Source organism: Gorilla gorilla, chromosome 12, assembly GCF_029281585.2.
Source record: "Gorilla gorilla gorilla isolate KB3781 chromosome 12, NHGRI_mGorGor1-v2.1_pri, whole genome shotgun sequence".
Taxonomy (NCBI): Eukaryota; Metazoa; Chordata; class Mammalia; order Primates; family Hominidae; genus Gorilla; species Gorilla gorilla.
This window is the reverse complement of record NC_073236.2, coordinates 31,634,131-31,650,922: the sequence shown is the minus strand read 5'-3', so window position 1 is coordinate 31,650,922 and position 16,792 is coordinate 31,634,131. Positions and strand designations below refer to the sequence as shown.

The window sequence follows — 16,792 nt, the reverse complement described above, 5'->3', positions numbered from 1 at the left end:
GTAATTTGCTATATAGTTAACTATTAAGTTAAAATGTCATTTACCATGCTTTTTACACTAAAAGCCTTAACTTTTCTGATAAAATAATATTTTAAATGTTCAATTATTACTTCTGAGGAAAGCTACCTCTAGCATTCTGTCATGACGTGCTTGAGTGAAGTGGAGCATTTTCAGCTACTTACTTCTACATTCTTCCAGTTTTTCAGTTTCTGATTTAGCTTATAAAAGGCAAATGATCAATTTAATTTGATACTCAGAGTTGTGTTTACCTTTAATGGACAAATATATGTCAGATACTTTGGTGTTTATTGATATGACACTGTGTGGTTAAACAACGCAAGTATGTCCATGTGTTTCTTACAGGGTACACTTGAAACTAGTAGTGTTTATGCAGCTCACTTATGTAACTTGAAAATCTGGTACTATTGCATTCAGGACTGAAATCTTGGAGTTTAGGTGTCTTGTCTCTCATTTTGAAAGTAAGTGAAAGTTGAGAATGTAAAATCTATAAAGTTCATTTTTTAACTAGGAAAAAAACACAAATTAATGACAGACACCAAATTACAAATCCAAAAAGCTCAGAGAACACCAAGCAGGATGAATATTTTAAAAATATAACTAGGAATATCATATTCAAACTGTAGAAAACCTATAACAAAGATAAAATATTAAAATAAGGCAGAGGAAGAAACACATTGTCTACAGAGAAACAGACGTAAGAATTACATTGGACTTCTGTTTAGAATCCATGCAAGTAAGAAGTGTTGAAAAAAATTAGAATACAGTGGGTATTTATTATCCAAGTATTCATTATCTAAAACTGCAAAGCAAAAATAATTGTAACAAGAACATATTCACTAGCAATCTGAGCACTCATGATATTAGTGACTGTTCTGGAGAGAATTATGTCCCCCCAGAATTCCTAACTTGAAGCCCTATATCCCAGCGTGACTGTATTTGGAGAAGGAGCTTTTAAGAAGGTAAAGGTTAAATAGGGGCAAAAGGGTAAGGCCCTAATCTGTTAGGACTGGGGTCGTCATCCAAAAAGGAAGAGACGCCAGAGATATCTCTCTCTCTCTCTCTGCCTCCCTCCTCCTCTCTCCCTCTCCCCACATGCATTTGTTAAATTGAGGTTTTTTGTTAGAACATATATAGTGGCATTTTAATAAAGTGTTACTCTACTTAAAACACACACACACATATACATACAATTTTGATAAATTCTTTTTTGAGAATAAGGCCGGGCATGGTGGCTCACACCTGTAATCCCAGCGCTTTGGAAGGCTGAGGTGGGTGGATCATCTGAGGTCAGGAGTTCAAGACCAGCCTGGCCAACATGGTGAAACCCCATCTCTACTAAAAATACAAAAAATTAGCTGGGCGTGGTGGCGGGCACCTGTAATCCCAGCTACTCAGGATGCTGAAGCAGGAGAATCCCTTCAACCGAAGAGGCAGAGGTTGTGGTGAGCCAAGATTGTACCATTGCACTCCAGCCTGGGCAACAAGAGCAAAACTCCATCTCAAGAAAAATAAAACAAAATAAAAATTGAAAAACACAAAACTGGGATGTGTCCCTGTCTTTTAGGAAGATATAACTTTACCATTACTAAAATTGAGCCTCAGAAACATTAAGCATGCTACACAAACTTAGCTGGAAATGAATACTGAAACGGAACTTTGAATCCAAGATGATTTATTTTGAATCCCATGCTAATGCCGTTAAGTCCTATAGACCCTTCTCAGGTGCAGCCAGAGACACACTAGCCCACTGATGGACGGACAGACGTGGACAGGGTCCATCTCACTAAAACACCCACCACTGCCACAGCTGCCTACAACAGACACATCAGATGAGACTCCAGGCAAGTACACAATTTTCACTGAGGACTTATTGGTTTTAATAATAGGTCCTGGTGTAGAGAAGTCCCTCAACCTACTGTGCAACATGTTTTGAGAAGCGGGTAAGCTATATGTTTTGTGGTTTTGTTTCATAAATGCATCTACAAGAAGACCAATATTGACTGAATGAAGCTTTTGTTTAAAGGGCTAAAATATGCTTTGTGGTTTTATATGTGGAAACTACTTTAAACCTAATGACTATTAATTGTATCATAGCTTGTGATGTAGTCTGCTCATGGCTTTTAAGGTAAATTGTGCCATGATCCACTGCCATTCTAATTGCTTTAATTAACAAGTCATTACCACACTACTGTTACATCTTAATTATGCATACAGACAGGTAGACTTATTTTACATATGTGAATAGTTGTCAAAGCAAATGCAAATTGTATTCTGCAAGTAAAGTCTCTCTGAAATTTCTAGGGATGTTCTTTAAGTAAAATTAATATTCAAACTGAAGATTTTAGTTAAAAGAACTGAGTGCATATTAAAGTCTTGTTGTGATTTAAACATAGTCAAGAGTACAACTGTGATATTTCATGGAAGTTATGCAATAAAATGTCTCTAACCTGCAAACAAATCTATCAAGCAGACGGCACAGTACTGAATTTGAAACCAGAAATACTGGGTTTTTATATAAATGCTTCATAGATTTGTTTTATGATGAAGGGTACATAACTCTCCTAAACCTCACACCACCTCTTAAATAGGGACAGTAAGTCCACATCAACGCGCCTGCCTTAGCTATTATTAAACTCTTACAGTATGATGTAAAGTGAAAGTACAATGTAACATCATTCCTAGGCCAACTTTGACCAGTTTTATACAGAAACGTGCCAACTTTTCTGTTTGCAAGGATAATATCAGAGCAAACACCAAAAGGTTGTATCTTTGATGCATTTTTTTCTAAATCATACACATAATAAACCAAAGACAAATGATGAATATTATTTCAGAAAATATAAAGTCTTCCCCTTTCTTCTTTTGCCAAGGAAGTCCAATATTTTCACCATTTTTATGCACACAATCAACTTTATTTAACCTGGAAGTTAATGTCTCATTGTTTTCATTGTTCTAAATAAACACCTTTTCCCTTGAGTATTGTTCTAAAAAGTTTGAAGTTGTGTGAAAAATTTTGTTCTGATTTTTCACGGTTGTGTTGATGATATGTGAAAAGGAATACAGACGGTATTTAATTATGAACAAGAAAAGGTGTTAAATATCATTAGTCATTAGAAATTTGCAAATTAAGACCACAATGACTAACACATATATATCAGAATAGCTAAAATAAAAATAAAACATCAAACGCTGAGGAGCATGAGTAAAAACTGGAGCTTTCACACATTACTGGTGGGCATGTAAAATCGTACAGCTATGCCAAAAAGGAGTATAGTAGTTTCTTAAGAAATTAAAGGAACCCAAGTCCCCAGGCCTGCAGTCTTGGCCAAGGTCACAGGCCCTGGATCAATCAGGATGGGGTTCAAGGGCCTTCCTGGGGCCATCCAGTGTCCAAGGTGCCCTTTGGTGGCCTCATCTGCCCCTCAGCCCCTGAGCACGCCCCTCTGTCCCTCCAATCCTCCCTGTCACAGGGACATCTGTCACAGAGCCATGCCCCACCTCCTGCTTTCTGGAGATGCCAACTGCCCTCCCCATCTCTGGGTCCTGACCAAGGTGCTCTAATGGACACCCCCTGACCCAGGTCTCAGGGAGCTGCCAGCAAGCTGGGTCCCTGAAGCTGAGATCCAGCAAGACACATGTGGCCCGAGGGTCCCACTCTCTGGCTGGCAGAACCCAGAGGTGGGAGCACATTGGAGTGTCCTTCAGGGTGTCTTCACCCCATGAGAGGGCTGGGGGCTTTGGGAGTTTGCAGCTGGCAGGAGTGAGGGCCCAGTCTCCTATCTCTGATGCGTCCTTGGTCAAATCCTGTGCCTCAGCCTGCAGGGCCTATCACGGTCACCACGTGAATGTGTTCCCTTAGTCTGGGAGCCCCAAGCAGGCAGCACCCCCTGCCAACGACTTCAGGGCACCTGGAAGTGGAGGCTGAGAGGTCTCCCACTTCACAGAGCTGGGCTCTGGCCCAGAGGCCTCCTTGGCTCAGGTGGTCTCTCGGGCTCCTGGGGCCGCAGATCAGGGGACAAACACGGGCAGCTCTGCTCTGCTCTGCCTACAGAGAGGTGCCCAGTGAATGCAGGTTCCAGACAAAAGGTGGAGCCTGGCATCCTGCCCTGCGTGGGCTTCAGCCTGCTGCCATCTAGGGAAACTGAATCATGGCGAGGCTCGAGTATGTTTCTCAGACCACACCAGTCCCTGAAGGTCCCCTGACCTCCCAATCTTGACGGACAGTGAGAAGAGGTTCCCAGGCCGCCTGCCAAAGGTTCTGACTCGGCCTGGGTTAGGGTAAGTCTCCGGGCTGCTGTCCTCAAAAGCCCCATCAGGAGGCTGTGTCAGGCGAGGCGCACCGTGGTGACAGCAGCATGGACTGAGGATTCTGGCCGCAGGAGAGGTCAGGACCGGGGGAGGTCAGGTCCAGGAGGAGGGCACTGGCCGGCACATGGTGGGGCTGGAGAGACCCTGGGCGGGATGGTGGGAATGGCCCAGGAGGAGCCCCGGCTCCTGTGGCTGGAGTGAGGGTGCTGGCTGTGGTGGGAGAGGGGGTGAAGGTGGAGAGAACAGGGGCCCAGAGACCTGTGCTGTAGGAAGGGTATGGACTTCCTAGTGAGGACTTTCTGGTGGGGGGCTCTCAGAGAAGAGGAGACCAGAGGAGCTGGGGGTCCCCAGGACTGCATGCGCCAGGCAGAGGGAGGGGAGGCCGAGCCAGGAGCCGCAGGCTTCTCACTGCCAGACCAACGCCGCCCTCCGCTGGCCGCGTGGGGAATCGCGCCTAGGCTGGGGCTCCCCTGGCCCCAGGTTAGGGGGACTCCGATGTGTCCTAGGGCGCTTCCTGCCCATCCAGCCTCCGCCAGGCAGCCTGGCCCTGAGTGGCTTTGAGGACAGCCTCCGCAGCACAGGACCTGCCTCCACCCTATGGGGCAGATTTGGGCGTCTGACTCTGGACACTTACCCAGAGGCTGAATTCAACTCCCCAGCGAAGAGCACAGACTCCCTCCCCGCTGTGCCCAGCCTGAGGGGACCCTGGCTGGGACTTGGGAGAAGGCCAGAGGCCAGGGCCTGGCTCTCAGGCACTAGGTGCAGGAGAAAATGTAGCAGAGTCCCTGCAGGAACTGCCTCAGACTGCCCCCGAGGGACCTGGCCTGGAACCCTCCCTGTGCTACCAGGCTGCTGTTGGGGCCAGGAGGGCAGGGAGAGCAGCCACCTGTACGGCATCAAGTAACACTATCAGTCAGCACACCCAACACCCATACGACAGCCACAGCCCTCTGCCCTGAGGCGGCTGCAAGTGAGCAGAGTCTCCTGTCTTGTTCACCCTGAGCGCGGAGCTCCGCACAGGACAGGATCAGAGCGCAAACCAGGAACAAATGGATGAACCAAGGAAGGGGCCAGGGCAGTAGGTCCCCACCCACACTCTGAACCCTAAGGGTGGGACACAGAGGCTAGAGACGGGCTGGCCCCAGAATCCTCTAAGTGACAGGAACCCTTGGCCACTGTTGATTGCCCCGAGGCGGGGACAGGGATGTTGGGGCTGGGGCTGCCTGGCCCTTTAAGAGGGCAGTTCTGCCCGCCGCCCTGAATGCCCCTCCCCTAGCTACTGGAGAAGAGATCCCGTTTCTTGGCAACAGGAAGCTCTTGGTTTACAGTGTCACCCAAGCGACTGGGAGCCGTGACCTGCTCTGGGACTGAGCCGTTGGAGCTGCCCCGCTGACCGCACTAGGCTGACCGCAACCGGCTGACCACACACACTCCTCACTCCCCTGGCCCTGGTGGGCGGCAGGCACCATGGCGCAGACAGTGCCGCCCTGCGAGCTGCCCTGCAAAGACTACGACGTGGCCCGCAACACGGGCGCCTACACGTCCTCCGGCCTGGCCACCGCCGGCTTCCGCACCTCCAAGTACCTGCTGGAGGAGTGGTTCCAGAACTGCTATGCTCGCTACCACCAGGCCTTCGCCGACCGCGACCAGTCGGAGCGGCAGCGGCACGAGAGCCAGCAGCTGGCCGCAGAGACCCAGGCGCTGGCGCAGCGCACGCAGCAAGACTCCACGCGCACAGTGGGCGAGCGACTGCAGGACACGCACGGCTGGAAGTCGGAGCTGCAGCGCGAGGTGGAGGCGCTGGCTGCGGAGACCAACTTGCTCCTGGCCCAGAAGCAACGGCTGGAGCGCGCCCTGGACGCCACGGAGGTGCCCTTCTCCATCACCACTGACAACCTGCAGTGCCGTGAGCGCCGCGAGCACCCCAACCTCGTGCGCGACCATGTGGAAACGGAGCTGCTGAAGGTGCCAGCAGCCTTGGGTGGCCGGGATTTGTGGGCGCAGAGAGGAGGAGCCCCCAGTTCATGTGGACAAGACACGTGGCTGCTGCAAGCACGGGGGAGCCCAGCCCTCTGCATGTGAGACCCGAGTCCCGAAATCTGGCCCCTTAGTGACAGGAGGCAGCTTTGCCCCAGAAGACCCCTGACTTCCAAGCAGCTGTTTCTCCTCTCCTCCTCTAATCCCTTTGAGTCCTGGCACAGTCATCCTGACCCTGGGCTCCCTGGGCTAAGCCACAAAGCACCTCCCCAGAGACCCTCCCTCGCTGGGACAGTTGCTCCCAAGGTGGAAACCCAGGTCTGGGCCAGCACTGCAGGTGTGGACAGGTAAGGTGGGGTGGGCTGGGAGCCACTGCTCCCATTCATCCTATACAGAGCCAGGGACACAAAGATCTGCACCCACAGGTCCCCTCTCCTCCATGTCCCCTGCAACTTCCCAATCCAGCCCAGCTTGTCTGTGGGGCAGCCCCATAGGGTGAGAGAGTAACTCATTCCTGGCCCAGATGCTGGCTCTGGAGAATCCTCTGACCTCTCAGAGCCTGGGGCCTTCCTGAGAACCACTACAGGCCTGTAGACATTCGTGAAAGATGTGGGGTGGGGGCAGCTGCTCTCCTGCCATACCCGAAGCTCAGGCAAGAGCCCTTGAGTCCCTCCCTCCTCTCATGCCTTCCCTCCTCCCTTCCTCATCCTTCTGCAGGCCCTTCCCCCTGCACTCACTCAGTGCCTCAAGAACTCCTGCAACTCCCACAAACCCTCTGCCCACAACAAGGGCGCCTGCCAAGTGATGGAGACACTGACAGTGCAGGAAGAGGCAAACCCAGGGATAGAGGGGCGCAGGACCCGGGCCCTGGCACACAAGGAAGTACCCGGTGGTTGAGGCAAAGACCCCAATCACAGAGAAAAGGCTTGTTCCTACACACAGAAAATTAAACTGGCCAGGCAATAAGAAGAAACACAGGGTCCTTCTCCTGTTCTTGGTGTGAGGATGGCCTTTCCCAGCACAGAGCCCTGAGGGGCAGCCTGGGCGGGCATCTGGGCCCCCAGAGTTTGGGTCCTCAGGGGCTGTCCAGAGGCCAAGGGCAGGCCAACGTTCCCAGGTGCAGTGAGTGAGCAGCAGCAATGACTCCTGAAGCCTGGGGCGTGGGAACTGCCGCTGAGGGACCTTCCCAGCAGCCCATAGAAGGCCCTGGAGGAAAACACCCCACTTACAACGCACCAAGGAGAATGCCCAAAAGCCCAAGATAAACCCAGTGAGAGAGCAGAACTTGCACAGTCAGAGCTCAGGCCCGGCATTCAATTCCTTGTGGTTGCTCAGGTGTTGACCAAGGCATGCAGCAGCTGGGCCTCCTGGGATCCTCACCAGGGACTGGTTCTGGTGCTCAGGGCGTCTCCTCCCTCAGGAAGCCGAGCTCATCCGGAACATTCAGGAGCTGCTGAAGAGAACCATCACTCAAGCCGTGAGCCAGATCCGGTGGGTAGAGGGCTGCCCAAGGGATGATTCCTGACCCCACCCACAGCTGGTCCTAGGGCAAGGCATTGAACGACAGGACCCTGAGACTCAGAGCCAGCAGGGGCTGCCCCAGGTCACAGTGGAGCGCAGGGCTGGGTGGGGGAGGTTCCAGCCCAGCCTGAGATTGAGTGGCCAGAGCCCAGTGCCACATCTGATCTGCAGCCTCCCAGCCTGGGCCGCAGCTCCTGGTCACTGCTGAGCACAAGGGCCGCCCGGGACAGGCCCACCCAGAGTTCCCTCCTGAGGCAGGCATTGGGGCCCAGCCTGCAGCACAGAGGGTCCCCAGCAGGGCCCTACCTGGGCACACATCAAGGCCCTGCCCCACCCCGCCCCAGACTGAACCGGGAGCACAAGGAGACCTGCGAGATGGACTGGTCGGACAAGGTGGAGGCCTACAACCTCGACGAGACCTGCGGGCGCCACCACAGCCAGAGCACCGAGGTGCAGGCTCATCCGTACTCCACCACCTTCCAAGAGAGGTGGGCCCCAGCTCTGCCCCTGCACTTGCCCTGGCTGTGGTCTCGCCTCCCTCTGCCTGGGGGACCCAGCAGCGCTGCTTTCACCAGCCTGGCCCGGAGGCCCTCACCCCCGAGGGCAGTTGGGCAACTGTCTGCCCCTGGCATGAGCAAGTGACCAAGACCTCCTCAAATGTCCAGCGCGTGCACAGCCTGGCTGCCGGCAGACAGGACAGAGTAGGGTGGGGTCAGACCCAGGCGCCGGCAGGATTGCATTTCCGCCCAAGGCCAGCAGAGGGAGACTGACCACCGCCCACTTGAGGGCCGCAAACTCCTGGGTGCGAAAAGAGGACGCGGGCGCTGGGTAGTAGGGAAGGGGGCCTCCGGGGCAGCGGTGCTGGGAACGGGGTCGCAGGGGCACGAGGGGACTAAGTGCCCGGGGTGGGTAGGGTGTGGGGGGACTCAGGGAAGTTGTGGCCAGGGGGCACTCGGGGGCTGGGCTTCGTGGGGCAGCACGGGGTGCATCGGAGTCCATGCACGTCCTCCAGGAGCATGGGGCGCGGACAGGGCATGGGGGCGCGGCAGGGCCCCCAGCCTTCGGCAGAGCCTCCCCGACCCTCTCCTGGCTGTCCCCCACCCCGCAGCGCCTCCACCCCGGAGACCCGGGCCAAGTTCACGCAGGACAATCTGTGCCGCGCCCAGCGCGAGCGCCTGGCCTCGGCCAACCTGCGGGTGCTGGTGGACTGCATCCTTCGCGACACCTCCGAGGACCTGCGGCTCCAGTGCGACGCCGTGAACCTGGCCTTCGGGCGCCGCTGTGAGGAGCTGGAGGACGCGCAGTACAAGCTGCAGCACCACCTGCACAAGGTGGGGCACCCTGAACCCCGAAGACGGCCCCCTCTCATCACCTGGCCTGGACCCTCAACACCTTTCTCCTCTGTCCCATTTATCCCGAGGGACCCCAGAAGCAAGTGTCACCTCTCCGTAAACCTATGTAAAACCAGGTGACACTGGGTATGATTGGCGGGTGTTGCCACCCCCATGACTCAGCAGGAGGAGCTGTGGGGAGGATGGAGGCAGGAGGTGGTCTGGGGAGCACTGACCGCCCGGGAGGTCCCCAAAAGTCCTGGCCTGGCAGGCAGGGCTCAATCTAGGGTCTCAGCGTGGCCTTTACCACCTCTGAGTCCCCAGTCCTTGAGCAGGATTCAGGTCCTGGTGACCACCAAGGATGGGGGTTCTTGGACCAGAGCTAAAGGACAACAGGTTTCCTGACTCTCCAGAGCCCACTGGGGGCCCCGTGCACATTGTTCCCCTCATCCACGCCTCCCCAGGGCCACTGGTCAGGACTGCCCTCTGGACACAGCCCCAAGACCTGGGTAGGACCAGCCTGGTCTCGGCATTCTATATACCCGGGCATGGGGGCACAGGCCCAAGGAGCACTGTCCTGTCTGCAGACACTGAGGGAAATCACGGATCAGGAACACAACGTGGCGGCACTGAAGCAGGCCATCAAGGACAAAGAGGCACCTCTGCACGTAGCCCAGACCCGGCTGTACCTGCGCTCGCACCGGCCCAACATGGAGCTGTGCCATGACGCAGCCCAGTTCAGGTGCTGCCTGGGCCTCTGAGGCAGTCCCAAGTGGCCCTGTCCACCTCCTCCCTGTGACTGTCTCCAATAAACACTCCAACACCCCCCACACGCATCCCCCGCAGGTGCTGAGAGGGGAGGGAGACTTTGGGGCCACACGCAACAAGTAAGCATGCCTTAAACACACAGACATACACATGACACTGGGCAGGTCATGGGTCGGGGGGCTCCCAGTGCCAGGGACCTGTGCCCACGTGGTCTCACTCCACCCTATGCTACCTCATCTTCCCAGGAGAAAGCTCCTTCAGACAAGGTGAGCTCCAGGAGGCCACAGGGCCAGAGAGGCCAGGCAGGGCCATTCCCTGCTGCCCTGAGGGTGCTGTCCACACCTCTAGTGGGAAGTATGACCTACGCCTGGGCTACAGGCATAGATGGGCCGTCCTTTTGTTTCCCTTGATAACAGATGCCCGGTGGCCCCTTCTAAATACCTTTCTTCTTTCCCTGCCCCTCAGTTCCTTCAAGGAACTGGGGACCTCCTTCCATCAAGTATCAGGAATGGAAAGAACTGAGCCTGGTCGACTGAGGCCAGTCCTGTCCTGCCAGCGTCGAGATTGCACACGGGTCACTCATTCCCACTCAGGCCTGCGCTCCCTGGGAGGACCCTCGTAATTTATGCTCTGCCCTAGAGCCGCTTTCCTGGTGGGGTTCTTTCATGGAGTCTTCCCAGGACCTCCTGCCAGCTCCCATTGGGAGTTTTGGGTCCCCTACACCCCGGTAGGTGCATACTTCTGCCCTCCCCAGCCCCGGCTCACACCCCCCCAACACCCCCAGGCTGTTGAGTGAAGTGGAGGAACTGAACATATCCCTCACAGCACTGCGAGAGAAGCTTCTAGAAGCGGAGCAGTCCCTGCGCAACCTCGAGGACATCCACATGAGCCTGGAGAAGGACATCGCCGCCATGACCAACAGTCTCTTCATCGACCGCCAGAAGTGCATGGCCCATCGTACTCGCTACCCCACCATCCTGCAGCTGGCTGGCTACCAGTGAGCAGCGGCACGGTGCTTCCCCCCAATCCCCCAAATAAACAGCGCGTTAGCTTTCTGCACAGTGTGTGTGTGTGCACGGTGGGACCTCGAGTTGCTGTCCGTCTGAACTGGCCTTTGGGTCCCCTACGAGGCTGGCTCTGCCTATGGACTCATCATCCTAACAGTTGGAGATGAAGGGTCAGAGCCAGGGCCAGGAATCCCTGTGCCTGAGAGGACAGGAAGTGCTCAGGTGGGGACTGGGGCTCCACAGCACAGCTCAGGTGTGGGCGCAGACTGTGTGTCCAGCTCAGAGCCAGGCCATCCAGCTCCTCCCTCCCCACTTCCCCACCAGTGCTGGCTCCTCCATTCCTTCACCAGGGTCTTAGGACCATGGGACATCTTTGGGACCTCTGCATCTCCCCAACTCCTCCCCCTGCACCTCCATGCCCCCAGCCTCAGCTCACATACCCCTGTGGACAGGGCGCTTACTCTGCTAGAAGCTTGTCTGGCTGCTAGGTGCACCTGCTGGGGTGATCCTCCAGGCAGGCCCCACCCAGAAGTGCCCGCTTCAGCATCCCCTCTGTCCCCAATGACAGTGTGTACCTGAGCTCAGCCCAGCCCAGCTCTCAGTGCCCAGGACCCCTGAGGCTCAGATGGGCAGATCGGCAGGGGTACATGGAGTTCCCTCCTGGGTGTAGGCCCAGTGTGGGGAGAGGGGCTTGAGAACAGCCCAGAGTGGGCATCCACCTGGAGAGCATGTGGGTGGGGGTCCCATCTCCAACATCCAGGCCCACAGGGCTCTTGTCTCAGCCCGGAGGGAACCGGGAGGTAACAGCCCCTTCCCCCCAGTCAACCACAAGGACACCCAGCTGGGCAGCTCTGTGAGCTGGGTGGGGTCAGCCAGGTGGAAGCTGCTGCTGGTGGTTGCTGGGAGGAGAGGCATGGGCTGCCTTTCACGTGGGGCTAACTCAGACCTCTCTCCCCGACCTGCTAGGACCCCTCCAGAGGCCACTGCTGAACACGAAAAACACTACTGCTGTTCACTGGGGGAGGTGATAATGTTGACTGCAGGCAGTTGCCTCGGGGAGGAGCCCTCTTGGGAATCTTACTCAGCCTGGATGGGGAGAAATCTGGAAGAGGCTGTGTGTGAGCAGGCAGTGCAGGGAGGGCTTCCTGGAGGAGGGAGCCTGGCTTCAACCGCACAGGCCAAGGCACACGGGCTGGGACCAGGGAAGGAGGTGTCTGTGCTGGGTCTCTCGCTTTATCTCGCTCTGGTTCACTGCAATAGGCTCATTGCTAACCAGGCCCGGCCCTCCCCAGCTCCAAACCCGACTATCAGGCAGGGAGGATTCTTCTGCCCACCTGGCCACTCTTGGAGATGCAGACCCAGACCCTGGAGGGTGGGCCCAAAAGCTTCCAGGACCTTCTCTCCAGTGCAGATTCAGGGGGAAATGTCACTTCCTGTCACCACGGAAGCCACACTACTACTTGTCGCAAGCCACCACTCACTACAATAACACCCAGGCCCACTCTTATTCTTTGGGGTGCCATTTAAATTCACCCTGGATGCTGTTACCATGGGGCTTTGACAGCCAGGAGCAGAAGCAGTGGGACACAGCAGCCAAGCCTCACCTGGGTGCTGCAGACAGTTCGTGTCCTGTCCATGTATCTCCTCAAAGCTGCTCCAGGACACCAGGCAGGAGCTGAGGCAATGACCTGCCCAGGGAACACCAAAGAACCATCTCCCTGCAATCACCCCCAGCACAGGGAAAACCTGTAGTGAAGCAGATGGTGGTGAACTCAAAGGCCCCTGAGCTAGGGGAGGTTGTTGGGTGGGGGCTTCACTCCCTGCCACCCTAGACACGATGGCCAGGGAGGGGTCAGGTGTGTGTGGATGGTGGCTGCAGAGCCCTCCCTGCCTGCTGCATGGGGATGCAGGTGGTCCAACACCATCCTGGGCCTGGTCAGCCCCGGTGCCAGCCTCAGCACAGTAGCGAGGAGTCCCCCAGGAGAGCCAGGAACCTCCATGGGAGGTGGGTGGGGGCAAGGCCCCCCCATGCTGTGCCCACCCCAGCCTCAGAGGGAGCTGCTGGCACTGTCCCCTCTTGAGCAGCAGCGCTTTTCCCAGACTCTAGGGAAGTAGCCATTAAGAGGCCCAAGAGACAATGGCTCCCTCCATGCAGGCCCCACACTCAGGCTCCCATTATCGCCCAGGCCCAGGTGGCACGGCCCAGCCCTGTCGGGGCCTCATCAGGCTCAGGACCTCCTTGTCCCACCCTGGAGGGGGTGGCTGATGGAGAGCTGAGTGTGGGGGGTGCCAGGGGAGGGGGCCTGGGAGAAGTGTTTCATCTCTGATGCCAGATGGTGGCACCAGGCTAGAAGGCACCGAGCTAGGTGCCATCCTGAGCACATGGCAGGTTTTAACTCCTTCAGGCCTCATGACAGCCTCATTATCACATGCATCTTACAGCAGGGAAAACTGAGGCCTGAGGCTCCCTGCGCCCACTGTGCTCCCACCCCAGTAACAGGTTGATGCAAGGGAGGCTAATGACAGCAGTGATGTAGGTCACTCCCAGCTAGAGAGAGGCCAACGCCCCTGGCCTGTAAGCTTCATGACTCAGTGCAGAGCCAGCACCTGGGGCCGCTGGGCCAGAACTCTGAGGGCCATCTCCTCATGCTGAATTCCCTGCTGACTTCCAGATTGTCCAACCCCAACCCCTGAGGCCATCTGGACACTGGCAGCTGCTGCTAACCCACAGGCCCCTCTGTGGAGTCTCTATCGGCCTGGCCTTGAGCTCCTACCCATGGTGGAGAGCAGGTGTGGCTTGCTCCAGCCAGGAAGCCTCTGGGCTCCTGGGGACTGGGAGAGTGGCCGGGGGTGATTCAGACCTCCAAAGTGGGCAGGAAGGTGGATGGCCCACACTGGGCTGTTCTCAGGCCCCTCTCCCCACACTGGGCCCACAGCCCTCTAGCACAAGGATAAAGGAGGCTCCAGCAGCTCTCGCCTGGAAGAGACCGTGGTACCTCCTGCCCCCGACAGTTCAGGGAGGGAGGGGTTGCTGGGGGCTGCTGGCCCGTGGCTGTTACTGACCGAGTCAGGGTGGGAATGGAGAGGTCCAGGCCCTGCCATCTGCGGGGTGCAGGTGGGATGTGCCCCAGCTGCAGCATGGCCCTCTCCCAACCCCAGCCTGTCCTGACCCTCAGTGACCCACACCCTAGAGTCAGAGCGGTGTTCTGTCCTCTGCGGAATCCAGTGGAGCCTGCACACAGCTGCCCTCCTCCGTGTTGGGGTCACCCTGGGGGGGTCACCCTCGGCTGTCCCACGTCGGGGTTCCGTCATCTGCTCCCTTGTGCAGTGGTTCCTAGAGATCACTCTCACAGCATCAGATGCATGCATGGCTCAAGGTCGGCGCCAGTGCCCCTGGTGCAGTTCCCGCTGTCCAGCCCACACCGGCCACCCTGGGGGGCGCAGTGGAGCCTGCGGTAACAGGAGCCTCGCTCCTTCAGGCCCCACTCCCCTTCCACACAGGCTGGCCGCTGGGCTGGGGCTCATGGGCTGCCTGCCTTGTGCTAAAAATGGATCCCCAGACTTTCTGGGTTTAATAATACGATCCTGACCTCCCCAGGGCCCTCCCCATTTTGTGGGAGCACCCCAAACATCCACTGGAAAAATAGGCCACATAAGCCCAGGCATCCAGGAGCCCAAGGTCTGATGCCCAGGGAGGGAAGGGCTTGCCAAGGCTCTTCCCCCAGTGCCCAGCACCCCTGCCAGCATCCCACAGTACAGTGGGGGAGGTGCTGTTGGGTGTCCATTGGGAGCCAGCCCCAGGGGCACAATGTGTAGCAGCACTTTCCTGTTGCTATGGCTACGCTGCAGCCATGAGTGACCAGGGCTCTTTCTGTCCAGGAGACACGCTGTCCCACCCCATACATTCACCCTCTGCTCTCCCTGCCCATCCTACTCATAGTTTACATTAGGGTTCACTCTGTGTTTCACAGATTTTTGGATTTGACAAATGTATAATGTCCCAGAACTTTAACAAGCACAATGATCCACTCTTAGATAGTTGTTATACACTATATGTGAATAAAACCATATAATTTAAATTTCCTCAACTAATTCTCACGACAGTATGCAACCTCACATCACCATGATCTTTTACATAAATGTCAATGTTCTATTGTAAATCGTGACAGACTATCTACACATAGAATACTCATGATTTACAATTTGAGATTGTCAACCCAGCCAGTAACCTGTGTAGCACTGAATTCAAATACCAGAAAGAGGACCCAGATTCCCTCACCACCTAGCAGAGCTCAAGTGAGCTACACAGCCCGGTAGGAAATGGGGACTAATTAAAAGGTTGTAAGCAGGTACTACTATAGTCAGGTGAGTTTTTGACAGGTTATTCTAAAAGCACTGAGAAAAGAAAACTGTTGTAATATTCCAGATAAGATCATTTGGTCTGTAAAAGGACAGTGTCAAGGATATAGAAAAGAACCATCAACGAATTTCAGAGGGTAACCTGGATGTGATTATATAGTACCACATCAAATGATCATCAAGCTCAAAGAAGGCACAGGGGAGCAGGAGGCTGCTTTCCCCAGGTACTGTCTTTCCCAGGCTTGCCCAGCAGTCCTGGAAACTGACATACACACACACACACACACACACACACACACACACACACACACACACACACACACATAAACATACTTGTTCTTTGCCATCTGATCACACTAGAAATGCCTGAAAATAAACCAGTTCCAGTATTAGTACAAACACTGTGACTAGTGTCCTGAGGACCTCTTTGATTGATCTCATTATCCCTGCTTTCTAATCTAACCTCCATCTCCTGGGCTCAAGCCATCCTCTTGCCTCAGTCTCCCCCATAGCTGGGACTACAGGGAGTGTTGCCAGGTATTAAATATTAAATCTGAAAATTAAGTGAGAAAAGATTTAAAGAATGGCAAAAAGAGACAGGGAGAGAGATTTTAGGAGGTTACTGCTGTGTTGGTAAGAGATAAAAAATAAATGTCTTCCTCCAGTGTGGCGATACCTCAAGGATCTAGAACTAGAAATATCATTTGACTCAGCCATCCCATTACTGGGTATATACCCAAAGGATTATAAATCATGCTGCTATAAAGACACATGCACACGTATGTTTATTGCAGCACTATTCACAATAGCAAAGACTTGGAACCAACCCAAATGTCCATCAATGATAGACTGGATTCAGAAAATGTGGCACATATACACCATGGAATACTATGCAGCCATAAAAAAGGATGAGTTCATGTCCTTTGTAGGGACATGGATGAAGCTGGAAACCATCATTCTGAGCAAACTATCGCAAGGACAGAAAACCAACCACCACCATGTTCTCACTCATAGGTGGGAACTGAACAATGAGAACACGTGGACACAGGAAGGGGAACATCACACACCGGGGCCTGTCATGGGGTGGGGGGAGGGGGGAGGGATAGCATTAGGAGATATTCCTAATGTAAATGATGAGTTAATGAGTGCAGCACACCAACATGGCACATGTATAGATATGTAACGAACCTGCACATTGTGCCCATGTACCCTAGAACTTAAAGTATAATAAAAATAAAAAATAAAAAAAAAATGTCTTCCTCAAGTTTACCATCAAAAAGTGCTATACATGATTTGCAAGTATTTTCTTCCATCTTGTGGGTTGTCTTTTCAGTTTCTTGATGGTGTCCTTTGAAGTTCAAAAATGTTTAATTTTGATGAAGTGCAATTCATCAATTTTTATTCTTGTTGCTGGTCTCATATTTAAGAAAACTTTGCCAAATCCAAGGTCATGACAACTTACTCCTGTTTGCTTCTCAGGATTTTATAGTTTTAGTCCTT

General features: G+C 54.3%; 1 protein-coding gene across 2 annotated transcripts; it reads left to right on the top strand.

Moving 5' to 3' along the window:
- The first annotated feature begins 172 nt into the window (after window positions 1-172).
- TEKT4 (tektin 4) lies at window positions 173-10,985 on the top strand. Of its 2 annotated transcripts, none has more exons than XM_063695518.1 (6): window positions 173-6,294; window positions 7,727-7,797; window positions 8,172-8,315; window positions 8,936-9,158; window positions 9,719-9,900; window positions 10,711-10,985. In XM_063695518.1, exons 1-6 carry the CDS (start codon window positions 5,797-5,799, stop codon window positions 10,925-10,927), a joined length of 1,335 nt encoding a protein of 444 aa, XP_063551588.1. In that variant the 5' UTR covers window positions 173-5,796; the 3' UTR covers window positions 10,928-10,985. The 2 variants fall into 2 exon arrangements, with proteins under 2 accessions (XP_063551588.1, XP_055234965.1); XM_055378990.2 differs by having other exon boundaries at window positions 179-6,294; window positions 9,746-9,900.
- Window positions 10,986-16,792: the final 5,807 nt, after the last annotated feature.

Excerpts from the sequence above, each read along its gene's own strand:
- TEKT4 (XM_063695518.1), top strand. The coding sequence starts at position 5,797 with ATGGCGCAGACAGTGCCGCCCTGCGAGCTGCCCTGCAAAGACTACGAC. Across the intron at positions 7,798-8,171 it reads CAAGCCGTGAGCCAGATCCG|ACTGAACCGGGAGCACAAGG; the intron begins GTGGGTAGAGGG and ends ACCCCGCCCCAG. Across the intron at positions 8,316-8,935 it reads TCCACCACCTTCCAAGAGAG|CGCCTCCACCCCGGAGACCC; the intron begins GTGGGCCCCAGC and ends CCCACCCCGCAG.